Below are 18046 nucleotides of genomic sequence, written 5' to 3'. Positions count from 1 at the left end.
CCAGAGAAAACCACGACGACATCCCAGATATTTTTGGTTTTAGTTTGGTCTATCTGTCCTCATTGCTGTTGTTTACAGATGCAGCTTGCAGATTTTTAGAAAATATCCAAGTCACCTGCTCATCTCCAAAGACTTGCATGCAATGTGGGTGCTCCTCACCAGGTTTTTGGCTGGCGAGGATTTCGAACCTAACATTCTGTTCTTGACCCAGTTGTGTCAGACCACTACTGTGTATTTTTTAACATTACCAGTTTTATCCCAGGAGGCCCCAGTTAGAACTATGACAAAGCAATATATAACTTCTGAAGTGGCTGCCAACTTTATTGACATTTTTAACCAAACTCCAGCTCAGATATTACCTGTGTTGTGTGATTTTATTGTAGATGTATTGTTTGTAGAAAAATTCATTATGAAATTTTACATGAACATCTCAAAATCTACAATAACACAGTAAAATGGGAAAATCATATTAAAACAGTCATTCTCAAATCATATTCATAACAATAAGAACAATCCTAAATTCCTTTTTAAAACCATTTATCTTTTAATAAATGCTGGTTTTAGCAAGTCCTCCATGCCACCATCAGATGCTGCATGTGAGAACTTTGCAGACCACTTCAGAAATAAAATTAATTCTATTAGATCCAGTCTATTATTTCAACAAAATGTTTTTAACTGATCTGAACCATTATTTTTACCTGAGGAAACTGGAGACTTTTGTCCTGGTTGTTTGTCCCGTTGGTTGTTTTCTCCCAACTGAACCCAACAACCTGCCTTTTAGATCCAATTCCCACATCACTTTTTATGTGTAGTTTCTTTGAGTATGAGCTTTTATATACTGTAAACTATTTGCTTCAGACAGGTGTTTTGCAATCTGCCTTTTAAAACGGCAGTGGTGAAGCCCCTTTAGATGCCACTGTTTTAATAATTACTGACCTGTTTCCAACTTATTGTTTTTAAGTAAAATTATAGAAAATGCAGATTTTATTCAGTTAAAAGAGTTCTTAAATAGAAACAGTATCTTGGAAGAATGTCAGTCTGGTTTTAGGACAAACCAAAGTACCAAGACGGCCCTTTTAAAGATTGTTAATGGCCTCAAAAGTAAGTTGGATGCACAAAAACTTTCAGTTCGGGTTCTACTGGATCTAAGTGCTGCCTTTGATACTGTAGATCACCACATTTTATTAAAAAGACTAAGAAGTCTAGTGGGCCTCTCAGGTACTGTTTTTAACTGTTTTTTTTTTTTTTTTGTTTGTTTGTTTGGTTTTTTTTTTTCACAGCTATGCTGATGATACCCAGCTTTACCTCACCATGTCTCCTGATGACTTAGAGTCAATTAAAGTCTTTTAAATTAATCTATCTTTACCTTTTACTTAGTTAATGAACTTTGTATTTTACTAATTTCCTTATTTATTTTAATTCCGCTTTTATTGGGTTAGAGTTATTTGTTATTACAGTTTTAGATGGATCTGAGCTTTGGTTTTATGCATTTATTTTTTCTACTGCAGTGTTTTCCTAATAGGGGTTCTTTGCATCTACTTAACATCACACAGCAGAAGGACAAAGTTATAAACTACCCGATGAACAATGTGGAGCATTTAGTAGGGAAATAGCTTAATATTTCATTCTGGAGTTGATGGATGCCAAGTCAGGGCAATAAGGAAAGCAAATGTTAAACTGAGTCTGATACAAACAAAGATCAGAAGTGACACTACTAGTCAAAATTTTGGACTTTTGACTGTATATATCACACCGCATCTTCTAAATGTGTAAACAGGAACTATGTATATGCAACTTACTTAAAATAGCTTCTTTTTTTTCAGCGGTTTTTTTCTGTCTATAAGAAGCTTAGCAGTCAGTTACAGCAGGTGTAATGTGGGAAAGCACCAAATCAATAGACTGCCAGTTATGAACTGATGGACCTATGGCAGGAAGCTTTGCAGCTGCAGTTAAGTGTTTACTTAACTCCATTAAATTTTCACTTCACTCTCCCACCCCCCTTTCTCTGTCTTCTGCAGCATTGAATGAACCAACCATCGACTACGGCTTTCAGAGGCTTCAGAAGGTCATCCCTCGGCATCCTGGGGATCCAGAGAGGCTGCCAAAGGTACCATGACAATTTATCCTTTCCAGATTTTATCAAATGCCTGCACTAGAAAAGAAATGATGAATAAACAAGGTTTATCTTTGGTTAAAGACTCTTCAGAAGAATACTGTAGATCTACAAAGATTTAATTTCTCAATCACACTGACTTGATGTGTTTTCAAAGAATAAGCCCGCAGAGATATACACATAAGGCCAGAACACTAAGAACATCATAACATGTTTATTTTTATTTTTCTAAGCAGAATATGGGATTTTAAATCTCCTGTGGGTTGCGCTTTTACCTCCTCATGAACTCTGAGTGTGCAAGCTTCGTAAGACACCCGTTTGCAGGCTGAGTGTTTGAATCTTTTCCAGATCAGAGTCATATCTGATTGTTTATCAGTCGAAGATGAAGCAGAATGTTTAAAAGATCAGCAGATGTAAACAATTAGCACCAAATGATGAGCTGGGCTTTGATATCAAACGCTGTCATCATGAGCTGTACATGTGGGGTGACTTTCTTGACAGTGCATGTGTTTTGTGTGTGTTTTGTAACCTGGTGAAAATATGGATTTGTGTTTGAGGGTGGGGGTCACAACCTTGGAAACAGCAGCTATTGGTTGGCTCTATTCCTACTGTAGCTGATCGAGGATAGGCTGTTTTTCATGTGAAATCATTAAAGAATGGGCGCTGGTCATGATGTGATGATGCTGTGATGTCAACATGCCAACACCCTCAATCCTGCACATATGTTAGCAATTGTACATAATTTGCATCATCACCATGGGAATGTGTGGAATTATACACACAAAGTTCATCTAAGATGTTTATGAAGTCAGTATAATAACTGCTTTAGCTAGTTTATTTTTTTACTTTTCTTTTATCACCTGCTTTTCTAGAAGAATCAAGCAGTAAATTGCTTTTTTTACTCGAGTGAAACACTTTACATTTTTGCGATAAACATTTAAATCCACTGCAACACTTTTACATTGTCGTGATGCACATTTAAATAACATGTTTACATTTACAAAACAAAAGTACAATGCCAAAATACTTTTACCAAGCGGTAAACAACTTTACATTTCAGAAAGAAAAAAACAGCTGGACGAAACGGGAAACACTTTTACAATCCTTGATGCAAACTTAAGTTCTGAATCCATTGTTTAAACACTTTTACCAACACAAAAGCAACTTCACACTGACGTTAAACACAAGTTCAGGAAACACAATTACAAAGATGTAAATCTGTGACCTATCAGAATCTGTGACCTCAAGGGGGGCGAGATTGTGTACACTTCTCTGCATGTACGTGTTAGAAGACGAGCAAAGTCTAGAAAGCACTTTTATTCAAGTCTCAATTCATTATAATGCATGTACAGTAAAGTCACATATTCTGATAATCGTGACCCCTGACAGCGCTTTACTCTGGACTCTTCTAACATAATGTGACCCTTTACAAAGCTACGATCACATCAATGTATTTAGAACTTTGTAAAAATGTTTTGCAGTTGCACATATAGTTTGAATTAAAGATTGTAAAAGTGTTTCACGTTTTGTGCAGTTGTTTTTTCTGAAATGTAAAGTTGTTTAATCCTTGGTAAAAGTGTTTCAACATCGTACTTTTGTAAATGTAAATATGGTTTCTATGATGTAAATGTGCATCACAAGAATGTAAAAGTGCAACATCATGAAAGGGCCATAAAAGTGTAAAAGTGTTTCACTCAGTGTGGTATTGTCTGATTAAGGTAACAGATGTCTCATTTTCTGGTCTTACAAGGACTTATTGCTTAAAGATCTTTTGCATGAATGTGGCCATTGCCAGGTTTGTCTTGGTAGCTGCTTCTTGTTCATTTTGCTTTTGCTTTTAAAGGAATATTTTGAAGTAGGTGTGTTGCAAAATAGTAGGACTCAGGCAATGGAAATTTAATGGCTTTTTATGCAAAAGATGCCCCTCTGATGAATTTTGCTAAATTGAGCAAAGATAGTTTTTGCACAAACTTGATGAAAACTACAAAAAAAAAAAAAAAGTGTCTGTGCTGAGGTGCTGCAGATACAAGAATGATGTGAGCAGAATTTCTATCATGTTGTGTGATACTAACATGAACAGAAAAGCAACTTCTCATATCAGAACATGAATCCTGTTCTAGGGTTACAAGCAGTTTTGACATCAATGCTCATTTAATTCTGGCACATTTTAATGTGTTCGGTCCTTAGGGGACATTGTTGATGTGCATTTGGCATAAGAAAAATGTGTTGTTTTTCATATTCAAACTGTAAGTTTTCATTTTATAAGTCAGTTTTCTATGTGAGCAGATCTTTTGTACTTTAACTTACAACAGGAAGTTCAGGAGGAAGAGCAGTTGTCTTCCAACCAGAAGGTCAGTGGATCAATTCCAGGCTTTCTCTGACTACATGTCGAAGTGTCCTTGAGCAAGACACTTAACCCTTGGTTGCCTCCCAATGTGCCTATTAGGGTGTGTGTGTGTGTGAATGGGTGTATGTGATAGGTAGTGTAAAGTGCTTTGAGTGGTCAAGCTGACTGGAAAAATGCTAAATAAATACAAGTCCTTATACTATTTACCAATAAAAACAGGAAGATGCAGCAGAAAAGAATTACAACACATGCATCAGGTTGCAAATGAACTTTGCAACCTGATGCGACTTTGCGACACTGTTACTGATGCTTATTCCACCTTCTGGGAAAGGCTGAGTCAGTGCAAAGCCGGGCAGCTGTTAGCTGCAGAAACACTCACTTCGCATGATTTGTTACTGCTAAGCACACTTTGTTAATACAGAATACATAATGTTCCCACATTTTATTTCTTCAGATGAAATATAATTTTAAGCTACATCTTCACTGGGCTTGTGTCCACACAGATAATTAGATTTTACCAAAGGCTGAATGCATGTTTCCATAAAACATTATGAATTTTATCAAAGTATGTGCATCCATTAATACCAAAATACCCTTAATGACAAAAGTGTTCAAATTTGCTGCAACAAAAAAAATGGCAAATTTGTGCAGAAAAATTATAAATCTTATCTTATCTGAGCTTTAGCTAACACTTGAAAGAGCTGCAGAGAGAACAGTCAAACTGCTGTAACTGTATCCAGAATAGCATGATACATTGATCGGGTATCAGACTGAATAAATGGCTGAAGGATGGTTAGCCGGAGCCAAACATGGAGTAACTGTCAGTGCTATTTCCTCATGATGAAATCAATACCAAGTTATGGGAAGCATGAGAATAGAGATGGAAGATCAGAAAAGTGTATATACACCCTGAAGAAGATGAAAAATACTTAAACACTTCACATCACTTGTGCATTGACAGCTGAAACTCAACGAATGACAAGAAATTAAATCTGCCATCATAATTAATTGCTGTAATTCATCCCAACTCATGTCTCTGACTTGTATGGAGATGAGTCGTCTCTCCACGTCTCTAGTCTGGTTTGTGCTTCTTTCAAACTGACAGTTCATTCATCCAAATTACAGTCAGTCGTTGATCTGAATACTTCTCTATATACACTGAGTTGGACATATAGCTGCTGTACTTTGCGCTTGGTTAAGTTAAAAACGTGTGATGTAGTGATGGAAAAAGACTGCACATAAATTACTAATATTTCTGATATCTTTATCGAGATTGCATGTAGTAGCAATCTGAAAATATTCATGTTTTTGTTATGTGTGGGAAGCTTGTAACGCATGCATGCTGGCACCAAACACACACACTCTTGGCTGCCTGTCATGTATCGATCAGTCAATATATTAAAGTTATATGACTTTGTTGGCAGCACCACGCAAAGGACAGACAGACGGGGCAGTGGAGTGTGTGAGAGGATTACCAGTGGACAGCCGATTCTATAATTGTTCAGTGAACATTCAGGGGATTTCACTGGCCACACACACACACACACAAACATTTCTGCTGCCAGTTTGTGTCTCCTCAGCATCCATCCATATGACCACATATACAGTTACTGTGACACAAGGGAGCCTGTAACCTGTATTTTCAATTTTCTTCAAAACTGTTCAAGAACCCTGAAGTTAAGCGAACCTGTGGAAGACTGCACTGTTACTGTTTGTTTTACTGAGGAATAAAAGTTTGTATAGAAAAAAAAATCAATAATTATTTTAGTTTAATTTGTTAATTGTTTGTTGAAAATACATAAATATTGACTTTGGAAGAAAAATGTTCCTAAACTAAAACTGTTTAACAACCAACAATGGAATTTGTTTTAAAACTGATGTAGTGCTAATCGCCATGTGTGGGCGATAGGCCATCAGGGTTCGAGAAGCAGAAGTGCCTCTTTGGATGCACAGTGAAATGAATCACTGCTCTTTGCCCTGCAGTGCCCTCCTCACTGCTGCAGAATATTGTTGGAAAAAAAGAACTCCACTAAAAGACAGTGATGCTCTCTTTGGTTTTTAAATAGACAAAAACAGTAAATGTCTAGATTTAGCTACTGCCTGGATCCACTATGAGCCCATATTGAGTCAGTATTATTTCCATACACCTGCTTTACTATACTGTGATTTGACAAAGAGATCACACTCTTTCTGTTCTGAGGTTTTACATATCAGAACATAGTAAAATCATCTGGTCCTTACTAGCTCTTTAAATTAGGCAAATACAACCTTAGCGGCAGCATATGGCATGTTTAATATTTTTTATTTATTTACTGAGCAACATCTAAGATAAAGTACAGTGGCAGTGTATTAAAATCTCCATAAGAATTAGGAGTGTAAATAGCAGCCAGTTGCTGCTAATAAAAAAGTCTCAAAAGTCAGTAAATGTGATCATAAAAGTAGTTTACTGGTGTGGAGCCTTCAGGTGTGTGTTAACACAATGACAAGGAGGAAAGACATCAGCAGTGATCCGAGGCAACTGATGACTATTAATCTGGTTGTAAAGCTATATCAAGACAATTTTAAGTCCAGTCATTCTACAGTGACAGAGATCGTTCACAAGTGGAAAACATTCAAGACAACTGTCAATCTTCCCAGGAGTTGGAGTACCAGCAAATTAATTCCAAAGTCAAAACATGTAGACTTTAAAAATCCTTTCTCAGACTTTACAGACCTCAGTTAACGTGGCAAATGTTGAAGGTCATGACCGTACAAAAAGACTGAATCAGTGTTTATGGATTTTTTGAAAGATTACCAGATGAAGGCATTCTCTCTAAAATAACATTTTATTATGACTTTGATTTATGACGTCATAGACTTCTTGAACAACGTCCTTTTAGACATTCTGTCCATGGTTATAAAGCCAACACCACATTTCACTAAAACCAAACACAACATATCAGCAGAAATGCTTCATACCAACTGTTAAGCACAGTCCTTGATGAATTAGGCTTGTTTTGTAGCCACAGGACCTGGGCGCCTTGCAGTCATTGAATCAACCACAAATTCCTCTCTATACCAAAGTATTCTAAGGTCAAATATGCAGCCATCTGTCTGACAGCTACAGCTTGGCTAAAATAGGCTAATGCAACAGAACAATTATCCCAAACAATGGTAAATCTACATTAAAATAGCTGGAAAAGAAAAGAATTGAGATGCTAAACAACCTAGCCAAAATTCAGACTTCAAGACAGTCATGCTGGAAATCAAATGCAATGCTCTTCGCCCCTCAGATTTACTTCTATAGATGTGTAGTCCCACAAAAAGCAAACAGCTTATGAAGACGACTCTATACATTACTTAAATGTAGGGTGGTCAAAAGTTATCTCAAGCTGGCAACAGCCAGGAGGAGCCAACAATAACTGACAACCAACTGCTCTGGGCAATATTCAGCTTCTTTACACCACAAAGCAGATCTTTGTCCATTTAGGACTGAGGCGGACCTTAAGATACCTGTAAATCCATGCCCAAAAACCTTAATGAACTGAAGCAATGTCGTAAAGAAAAGTGAACATAATTTCCTACATAAAGTTGTGAGAGACTGAACAACAACACATAGAAAACAAAAACTTTTTTTTGCAGGTAAATCTGAGTGAATTACATAGTGTACTTTTTTCACACACTTCTCCAGCATTTGGCATCATTTTGCTGTTTATTGAAGGCTTTATTCATCATTTTTCTTTCCATTACATCTGTCCGATTAGATTTAATGGGCAAGTTTGTCCAAACTTTGACCAGTAATGTAAATCTACACTGCTGCAATTTCAACATATTGTCTTATTTTTTAAAACTTTGTAAGAACCAGATGACTTTTTATTTGTCCTCATACATATAAACCTTAAAACTATAACAGGGTGTACTTTAATTTTCACATACTTTAATTTTCAATTTTCCTGTCATTTAAATTTCTACGTTATAATTAATAACAGAATATTTATTCACTTGGATGTATTGAATGTGTATCTGTTATTTTTTAAAAATACTTATTTTTTTGTAATTTTTCAAACCCCCAGAGAATTTGACAGAAGCAGGCTCTGGTAGAGATGGGACTTGGTGAACTGGACATTCAGGTTGGAAGGGTTGAGCAGTGTCCACTGATGACTCACTTAACTCATTCAATTGACATCGCTATGCAACTCATACTGATGATATCATACATTACTGAGGTCATGTCATCAACATCACCAGTATGAGTAATCCTAGTGATGCATGAACACGCTGTACATGAAGCCATCAAATATATATGCTGTATATGTGTGTATGTCATAGACTCACATACAGTTAAATTCATGTCACCAGTGAGAAGAGATAAAAGCTAAAAACTCTGTCTTACAATATGTTAGCAAGAGATGATATTCCCCAAAGGATGTGTGTGCACACATGTCTATGCTTTTTTATATGTGTGTGAATGTGGTTGATCTCCTTGTAAGCCCACATGTAAAGCATGACATCATTTCTGGGCGAGGTGCGACCCAGCATGTACGGCATCCCTAATGGCACATTAGAAGCGGATCAAGCGGGTAATGTGTTAGCATTAGGGAGGAATAAGTCATGTGTGTGTCATGTCTGTACTGGCCTGGCACACGCACGTTACGCACACATGTGTCCAATACAAATGCTCAGCTCAGCATTTCCTGGTCTTAATGCATGCAACATGTGTGTCTCTGTGTGTGTGTGAATGATTCATGGTTATCAAGTTAGTACTGGTCATAATTCAGACTGTAAAAGCATCTAGACAGCGCCTGTTATCCATTTTCTGGCAGATGTGTCTTTTCTTTCACTCACCTTTTGCTTTTCAGTCTGACTCTAAGTCGACCTGTTTTTCTGCATATTCATCTGAAACGAACAGATTGTAGCAAAAACTGAATAAATCATGACGAAAGTTTTTCAGTTTCTGTGAAAGACTTAAATCGTTTCATTTGTCTGGTAGTTTTCATGAGGTTTTAAATTATTTTTCAAGACAAGTAAGGACAGAGAAGTTCATGTCTAATGAATACTTGACAACACAGCAATCACATTTCTCAGGCAGAGATTAAAACTATTCAATGAAGCTTTATTGTAACAATAATGGTGATTAAAGAAAACTAGATCTGCGGTTAAAAACTTAACTTTGAGTTTACTTTTTCCATTTCATATTCTCATATGTGGTATACCCAGATGGTAAATGATAGACAGAAACATGAAAAAGAGAGCAAGCACTGGACTAGTAAAGAATATATGTAAAAAACTCACTTAATATACAAATGAAAGTTTAAAAAATGATAAAGCCAGTCTGGTTGATTTACCCACTACGGCTTTGAGAATGCTTAAATCATCTATTTCATTCAGCCTCATTTAGTTAACTGAAAATAACAACAAAAGAAAAAAAAACTTTGCTTAGGTTAATCGCAACTTATATAAAAAAGTATTTGAAATATTTTTTTCTTACATTAAGCCATTAATTTCATAACCCCTCAAACAAATTAACCATAACCTTTTAATGCTGTGCCTATCCTATTATGAGACCTATTGCGTCACCAAATGATAAAATCTTATATGAAATCTGAAACTAGTCTTAGAATTTTCTGTTTTGTAATGTCTTGGGTCCAGTGTTAAATGGTTAAAATCAGCAGATCTTTTCTCAGTGATTTTTGAATGATTTGTAACAAACTGTACATATAATATGCAGTGTGTGAAAAGCACAACATTCCTTGATGACATCCAGATTATCTTTCCTGTTACAACTGTAACATAATAGTCTTTTTCTTAAAACAATCCACTGGTGAAATGGGCTTCATAGATACGTATATGCAGGTAATGAACAGGGTAAAGGTTAAGTAATATGAATCAGTGCTGATGAAAGATCACAGTTCGAAGAACTTCCTGGCATCCCTACTCTTTGTTTCAATTTTATATTTGCTTGTCTTCTCTATTTTGGCAAATAATCAGTCAGATGATTTTACTATACCACTCTGTTTACCTCTACTGAACGTCTCACTGTAATATCATCTCCAAGATTTAGCTTTGGTGACTTTACTAAAACGTAAACAGAAATTACAGACTTCTAATGTTACCTTTTTCCATCTATGAAAAGGTGCGCCACCCCTGCTGCATCAGTCTGCCTGATCCTGTTTGTGTTTATTTGTTGTTATTGTCTACTCTTGGACAGGTTGTACTTTCGTTGCACTTGTGTAATGACAAATAAATTGAACTTGAACTTGGGAGAGATTAAAAATATCTGAGAAATTAGAGCCCTTATTTTTTAAAAAAAAGCTCTGAAGTTCTTAAGATGAGGTACCTTGAGATGACGTTTGTCATAAATTGGAGTTACATAAATAAAAACCAGTGCCAAAAGAGGCACTAATAAAAGATGCTACCCACTCGTAGCACCAAAAATAAAGTGAAAAATGGGTGAAAAGCACAAATAACAACTCCAATATATAAATATAGATAATAAATTTTATAAATTTTTGTGACATCACAAAGCATAATTTTGTCCACTATGATTTATGTCTTTTCCACAGCAAAGCAAAGCTAAAGGAACAATGCAAACAAAACTAAGAGCAGACCACAGCTTCGATTTTTTCTTTTTTTTTAAAACATATTTGTGAGACTGCCCCCAAGTGGCAGCAACATGCTATAACATGTCAACAATTGTTATGGAAGCATCAACACAGAAAGATCACAAAGCCACATTCAAACTCTTAATAGTCTGCGCAAAGCAGGTAATCTGACTTTGTTTTTGCGTTTAGAGACAGATGTACATGTGAGATATTAATTAGGTAATGTATATGTGTAATGAAAGACAATAAAAACAGACAAAGGCAAAGTGCATTGATTGCAGCAGACTTTGAGTGATGTCATAGTACAAGCCTACAGAGCTGATAATGATGATGTTACCATAGGATCATCTTTCCTTCCCGTTTGTCAGCTACTGGCTTTACTGGAACCACTTCAACACTCCAGATCAGGTTTCTGTGTGTGAATGTGTGTGTATATGTCTGTGTGTGTGTGAGTTGCTCATCTCACCAGTCTAATAATGAGAGGTTAAGAAAGAGCCAGCATGACCATAATAATGTGTAAAAGATTGAATTTAGCTCGGCTGACAGGCACGCTAAAACTGCTGACTGGATCTATGACCTTTCATCCTCAAACACACACACAAATACTGACTGAGAGGCAATATGTTCCCCCAGCCACAAACTCATAGGAGAACACACATGCAGTGAAGCATAAGTATGTGTGTAAGCACGTAACACACTACAGGTTAATACTGCGAAGCTCAGAGTAATCTTTTCTCGGCCGCCCTGCGCTGTGAAAACGACAATGCATTAACTGTTAAACAAGACACCTTAGACCCCGGGGTGAACACCAAGAGTGGAGAACAAGAGAAGAAAAACAATAAAGACACGCAGAGAAAGAGAACAGGAGAGGATTTGCAGGGATGTCAAACTCCAGTCCTTGAGGTTTTTGTTGTTTCCCTGCTCCAACATACCTGATTCAAATCTTTGGATCCAACAACTTCTTGACAACTTCTTCACAATGACCCATTAATTTCAGTCAGGTGTGTTGGAGCAGGGAAACAACAAAAACCTGTAGGACAGCGGCCCTTGGGGACCTGAGTATGACACCTGTGATTTACAGGACAAAGAGGGATACAGAGAGGGTTGAAGAAAAATATCAAAACTGGACAATACTGAAAAGCCGAAAAAGACAACCAACCTTTCCAGGACAGATATAACATAAGGGGATGGTGAATACGTATGAGAGAACAGTGAAATAAACTCAGTTTTTTATAATGTGTTCTCATCCTGCCTGTGGAAAATTAAACTAAAAGAATATAACTCCAAAGGAACGCAGATCCAGAAGTGATCATACTGAATATCTGTGGGCTGGTTTGAATAGCAATGCACAGGGGAAGAGCTTGCAAAGCTCTTTAGACTGACATTGAAATACATTTTAAATACCTGTCACTTGAAGATGTCATTAAGAATCATAAAAGCACTTGAGTTGACAGCAGATAATCTGTCTTTAAAAGGAGTGAAGAGCAATTTGTTTATCATGAAGAGAAGGGAAATGGAACTTGGTTGATGATGTGTGGAGTGAAAAAGGAAGGGGGAGAAGAAAAGACCAATCAGATAACTTTCATGATTGTTTTTTACAAGTGGAAGAACTGAAGAGTGTGTTGTAAATGAATGGGTTTTCTAGACTTAATGACTTAAATATTTATGTATTAAGTCTTTCACCTTTTTTTTATATCTTAGGAAGTTATTCTGAAGAGAGCAGCAGACCTAGTGGAAGCCCTCTATGGACTGCCTCATAATAATCAGGTGCATACACATTTATACTCACCACCATCCAAATGGAAAGAAGGGAGAAGTGTAAAAGTAGTGTCATTATTGCAAGCATGGCAATTTTTTTTATCTTCCTGAAGGAGATCATCCTGAAACGTGCAGCAGATATCGCAGAAGCTCTCTACAGTGTTCCAAGAGGACACAGCCAGCTCTCTGGCTCAACTCACACCGGCATGATGGGAGTCAATTCCTTTACTGGGCAGCTGTCCGTCAACGTCTCTGAGCCTTCCCAAGCCAATCAGGGTAAGAATTAGACTTGCATTGTATACAATACTAACTTTCATCAAATACATCATGTCTCATTTATTATTTATTTAACCGGAAAAAAAAACCTCATTGAGATTAGAAATCACTTTTCCGAGAGTGACCTGGCTATGCCTGATCAAGAAAAGTGACATAAGTTGACATAAAACAATGTACAGTATGTCTATGTACATTTTCTTTATGTTATACATCTGTGTATTAGACAGAATGCTCAAACCTGGTTTACAACACTTAATGCATCATAGATGCATTACACTGTTTTATTATAAAAAAGAAAACATACTGATATAGCTAAGAGTTTTGATGAAGGGTCCAACCTATTCAGCAGAAAAGTCCATCCATTCATCCATCTTCTGCTGCTTACGTCATGTTGAGTTGCAGGGACAGCAGCTTAATCAGAGTTCCAAGGAGCTCCCTTGTCAGCTGAGGTACATAGTCCCTCCAGTGTGTCCTGGTTCTTCCCTGGGGCCTCCTCCCAGTGGGACATGCCCTGAACACCTCCCCAAGGGAGGCCTCCAAGAGCCTTCTTTATCTGGCTCCTCTCAATGCAGAGAAGCAGCCGCTCTAATCTGAGCGCCCCAGGATGACTGAGCTTCCCAGCCTTGTTTAAGGGAGAGTCCAGACACTCTGCGGACGAAAGTCATTTTGACTGCTGGTATCCATTATTTTATTGTTACTGTCACTATCCACAGTTCATTATCATAGGTGAGGGATGGAACATAGATTAACCAGTACATTGAGAGCTTTTCCTTTGGGCTAAGCTCCTTATTCACAAGACAAACAGAAGCCCAGTCTGCATCAATTCAGACGCTACACCAATTCAGTTGTTGATCTCCCACCATATTTGTGCCACTCTCATGAACTAGACCTCAAGATACTTGAACTCCTCTACTTGGTATAGCATCTTGTTCCCAACCCAAAGACAGCGTTCCATGTCTTTTCTGGCTGAGAAACATTGGTCTCAGATTTGGATGTGCTAATCCTCATAGCAGCCACTTCACACTTGGGTGCAAACCACTCCAGTGAGAGCTGAAGATCATAGCTCAATGAAGTGAACAGGACTATATCATCTGCAAAAAGCAGAGACCCAATTCTGAGTCCAACCCTTACTGGAGATGGATATGACTTACTGCCAGCAATGTGGACCAAACTCTAACACTGACTGTACAAGGACAGGGAGTCCAGTACCCCATACATCCATTGCAGTCCTCACAAGATTCCCTGAGGGGCACAGTTGAACACCTGGTTCAACAGGCTGGTTGGGTAAACTCACATGCAATCTTCAGTCATCCTTCTTGAAGAGAGGGCTAATGTTCCAGCGTGACCATAAGAATGGCCCTTTTCTGCCAATCCAGGGCACTTCCATGATGTCCAAACAATGTAGCAAAAGCAAATGAAACAAGAAAGTCCCACATCCAGAACTTCAGGAGCTCTGGGCGACCTTTTTTTTGTTTGTTTTGTTTTTTCTTTTTAATCTGGCATATAACATGTTAAGAAGGGTGTAAATGCAACTCTAATTCCAACCCAGTGGCAGAACTAAAGTGCTCAAGGTGCAGACAAAAACTTATTGAAGAGAATCAAGAAACTGCCCCAATTTCAATTTAATCGACACCAACGGCAGAAGAAGAAAGAATTTCAATGTAGCTTTAGTTCTTGGACCACAGTTTGTATTTTATTTTTGCAGAGAGTAACACCTTAATCATGTTTTGAGATATTTACAAGGGTTTTTATTTGTAAATATAATCAAATAGAGCCGTTCCTACAGAAGCTGCCTAAAGCTTTACCTTGTCTGTATCACTATAACCAAATGTCCTCTTCCTCCTCTTGTTCTTTATTTTAATACTTGCAGGGTTTGTGCGCAGCAGCAGTAGTGTATCACCTCATGGTTACGTGCCCAGCACGACACCTCAGCAGACCAGTTACACCTCAGTGACAAGCACCATGAATGGCTATACAAACAACACTGGCATGACCAACCTCGGAGGCTCACCCACTTTCCTCAATGGCTCTGCAGCCAACTCGCCTTATGCTAGTGAGTGGATATGTGTTATACTGTATATAGAGTTGTCACTTTAATTACAGATCACCACTACATGCAATCCATTAATCCATCTACCTGCAAAGAAAAAAAAAAAAAACATTACTGTGCAAATATTTAACTAGACTATAAAAGTCCATGGACAGAAAGTGAAAATCTCAGGAGGTTCCTTAGAAACAATCACCAACACCAATTGCTCATAAAGCTCAGAGCTCCATTTTGTCCTCTGTCCATTGTCCCGTACTGCCTTTTATCTGACAGTCAAACTTCAGTTTGCATTGATTAATTGCATCTTATTTCCACTGAGTGGAAATGAGCATACAGAAGAAGAAAAAAAACTGGATTTGATATGTACGGTGTTGTAATTGTTTGCTGGAGTTTTTCTTAGTAGTGATGATGAAGGTGGATAAATTCTGACCATTTCATAAATAAAATCATGGGTACATATAAACATTGCAGCTACATGTGTTTTGAGACATTTTATTAATAAAAACTAGCACTAGACAATCTGACAGTTGACAAAATTATGAAACCCAACAAATGTGCATCAAAAGCAATTTTTTCACAGTATTGTCAACATTGTACCTTTAAAAAAATGGAGATTTTCTTATTTAATTCATGACACAAGAGAGCAACATTTTGCTTTGTTGCCTTTGAAGCATGACATGACATCTTTCTTTCTTTTCCTTTCCTGTTCCATCTCTTTTCTCTCTTTGTCCTAATGCCTTTCCTTGTAAAAAAATCTATTTCCCTCTCTCCCCAGTTGTTCCATCCAGTCCCACTATGGCCTCTTCAACATCTCTACCCTCCAACTGCTCTTCCTCTTCTGGTGTCTTTTCCTTCTCCCCGGCCAACATGGTGTCAGCGGCTGTTAAGCAGAAGTCTGCCTTTGCACCAGTTGTCAGGCCCTCATCCTCCCCTCCGCCCTCCTGCACCAGTGCCAACGGCAATGGACTCCAAGGTAATTTACCATTCACTCTTTAAGAATTGGTTACTCAGAGGGTGAATTTCCCCTCAGATGATTACGGTAGGGAGTTTTATACAGATACTCATAATTCCTTGATGATTGTCTTGACTTTTCCTGTAGTCATGGATATTTATGAAAATATATAACTCTCTAGATTATACCTTTACCCTTGATGATGACTTTAAGTTTAATTTAGGATCATCATATAGTAACAATTTAAATGTAGCATTTTTGTTGATGATAACATGCTAATTTAACATGTCCGCATGATAACCACATAATATAAGATGGTAAAAATGTTCAACTAAAACTTTGAGCACACCTGCTAAATATTTGCAGGTTAGCAGCGGTGAACATCTTAACACACTTAAATTAGTATTTAGTAGTATTAGTATCTTGCAAATGCTGAGCAGTCCTGTGACTGATTGCAACCTCATAGTGCCACAAGTATTACTGAAGGCTGCGGTGTATTTCTGATTCATGCATCTTAATCATTGTCTATGTTAGCAACCCTTCATTACTCTCTGGCAAGCTGGATTTATACTCGCTTGGCATCTTCGTAAGGTCGGTTATGGCGTCTCTGCCGTAGACCCCACGAAGGTATAACCAACCGACGGCAGCAACGCCCTAACCGACCTTCGGGGGTGCATGTCAGGTCTGGAAGAGTTGCACGTCTAGCCTCACCTCACCTCACTCGAACATCATCTACTCGGCACCTACGACGGTGATGTCGTAATTGACCTTATGCAGACACCACGCGAGTATAAATCCAGCTTACGCAGGCGGTTATACAGAAGTAGTCCTTTGTGATTGCAGGCTATTGTTTTAAAACAGGAAAATACCTACCGGAACTGAAGTGAACCATCAAAAGAACTCCGTCCTGTTTAGTTTACCAGCCAAAACTACCCATGCTGCCACCTTCAGATTAGGGAAAAGAAAGAAACAGTTTTGTGCCACTGCAAAAGTTCAATTAATTGATTGTTTTTTTGTTTTTGTTTTTTATTGTTTCATTTTATCTTCCCTCCCTTTTTTCAAACTTTCATCTTTTCATTCCTCTGACCTGTCACCCTTCCTTTACCATTTCTCCATTCCTACTTCTTTTCCTTTCTCTACCAGATCAAACATTTGTGGACTCTAGCAAGTACTCAACAGCCAGCTCTCTACAAGGCCTGGCCTTCACCTGAAGTATGTTCCTCAGCTCTTTCTTCTTTCATCTCTGTTAACTGAATGCATTTGCAACATTTGACTAACTGAGTTGTCCATAATGTTTAAAATAGTTACCTTAATTTCTGAATAGTCATTTATACCGTTTTCATTCTCAACTTTATCTTGTGTGACTGTCCTAGCCTGTCTTCTTATTTTCTCCATCCTCTGTCTGTCTTACAGCACCTCTCCCTCCTCTTCCACCCCACCTCTCATCTCATGTTACAGATCTAGCCATTCGGTTGCCTGGTAACTCCTCCCTCTCCTCCTATTGGCTGAGAGGAGAGGCAGGAAGTTAGATATTTACGATGACAAAAACAGACATTTGGCACAGAGGACTTATTTCTCAACATCCGTGATTTTGTTTGGCTCTGTGCGTGGAGTGAGCATGTGTGGGGGTGTGGGAACTCAAAAGCATAGCCTCAAAGCTCAGCTAAAATAAGCACACCCTATGTACTGACACACACACACACACTTTCCTCTGCCACACACACTGGGTGATCACACACTGGCAGCTTTCTGGGGAGCGATCAACAATGACATTGTTGACTGTCTTGACAGTTTACACTGTCAGTATACCTGGCTTACTTCACATGTGTGTGTGCGGATTAGAGCTGAACAAACAAAAGTGGAAGATCCACATAAACAACACATTTAGTAGTTTTGTTATGCTGATATCAATAATTAGTTCTTTTCTACTAGCTTTATGTAGACATTCATCTGTTTTAAAGTCACATTATGA

General features: G+C 37.9%; 1 protein-coding gene across 1 annotated transcript in view; it reads left to right on the top strand.

Annotated features, from left to right (window-relative positions):
* The window catches only part of LOC121654758 (transcription factor COE1-like), a 95325-nt gene that overhangs the window by 73606 nt on the left and 3673 nt on the right, over positions 1-18046 (top strand). Inside the window, exons 11-16 of the mRNA XM_042009030.1 lie at positions 2019-2107; positions 12743-12808; positions 12913-13075; positions 14946-15128; positions 15898-16095; positions 17218-17286. Of these exons, the coding sequence (XP_041864964.1) occupies positions 2019-2107; positions 12743-12808; positions 12913-13075; positions 14946-15128; positions 15898-16095; positions 17218-17285 (767 nt within the window). The 3' untranslated portion in view covers position 17286. The remainder of the gene's footprint in view (positions 1-2018; positions 2108-12742; positions 12809-12912; positions 13076-14945; positions 15129-15897; positions 16096-17217; positions 17287-18046) is intronic.

This window comes from Melanotaenia boesemani, chromosome 15 (assembly GCF_017639745.1).
Source record: "Melanotaenia boesemani isolate fMelBoe1 chromosome 15, fMelBoe1.pri, whole genome shotgun sequence".
NCBI lineage: Eukaryota > Metazoa > Chordata > Actinopteri > Atheriniformes > Melanotaeniidae > Melanotaenia > Melanotaenia boesemani.
Note: the sequence above shows the minus strand (reverse complement) of the source record. Positions and strands in the feature narration are given on the sequence as shown.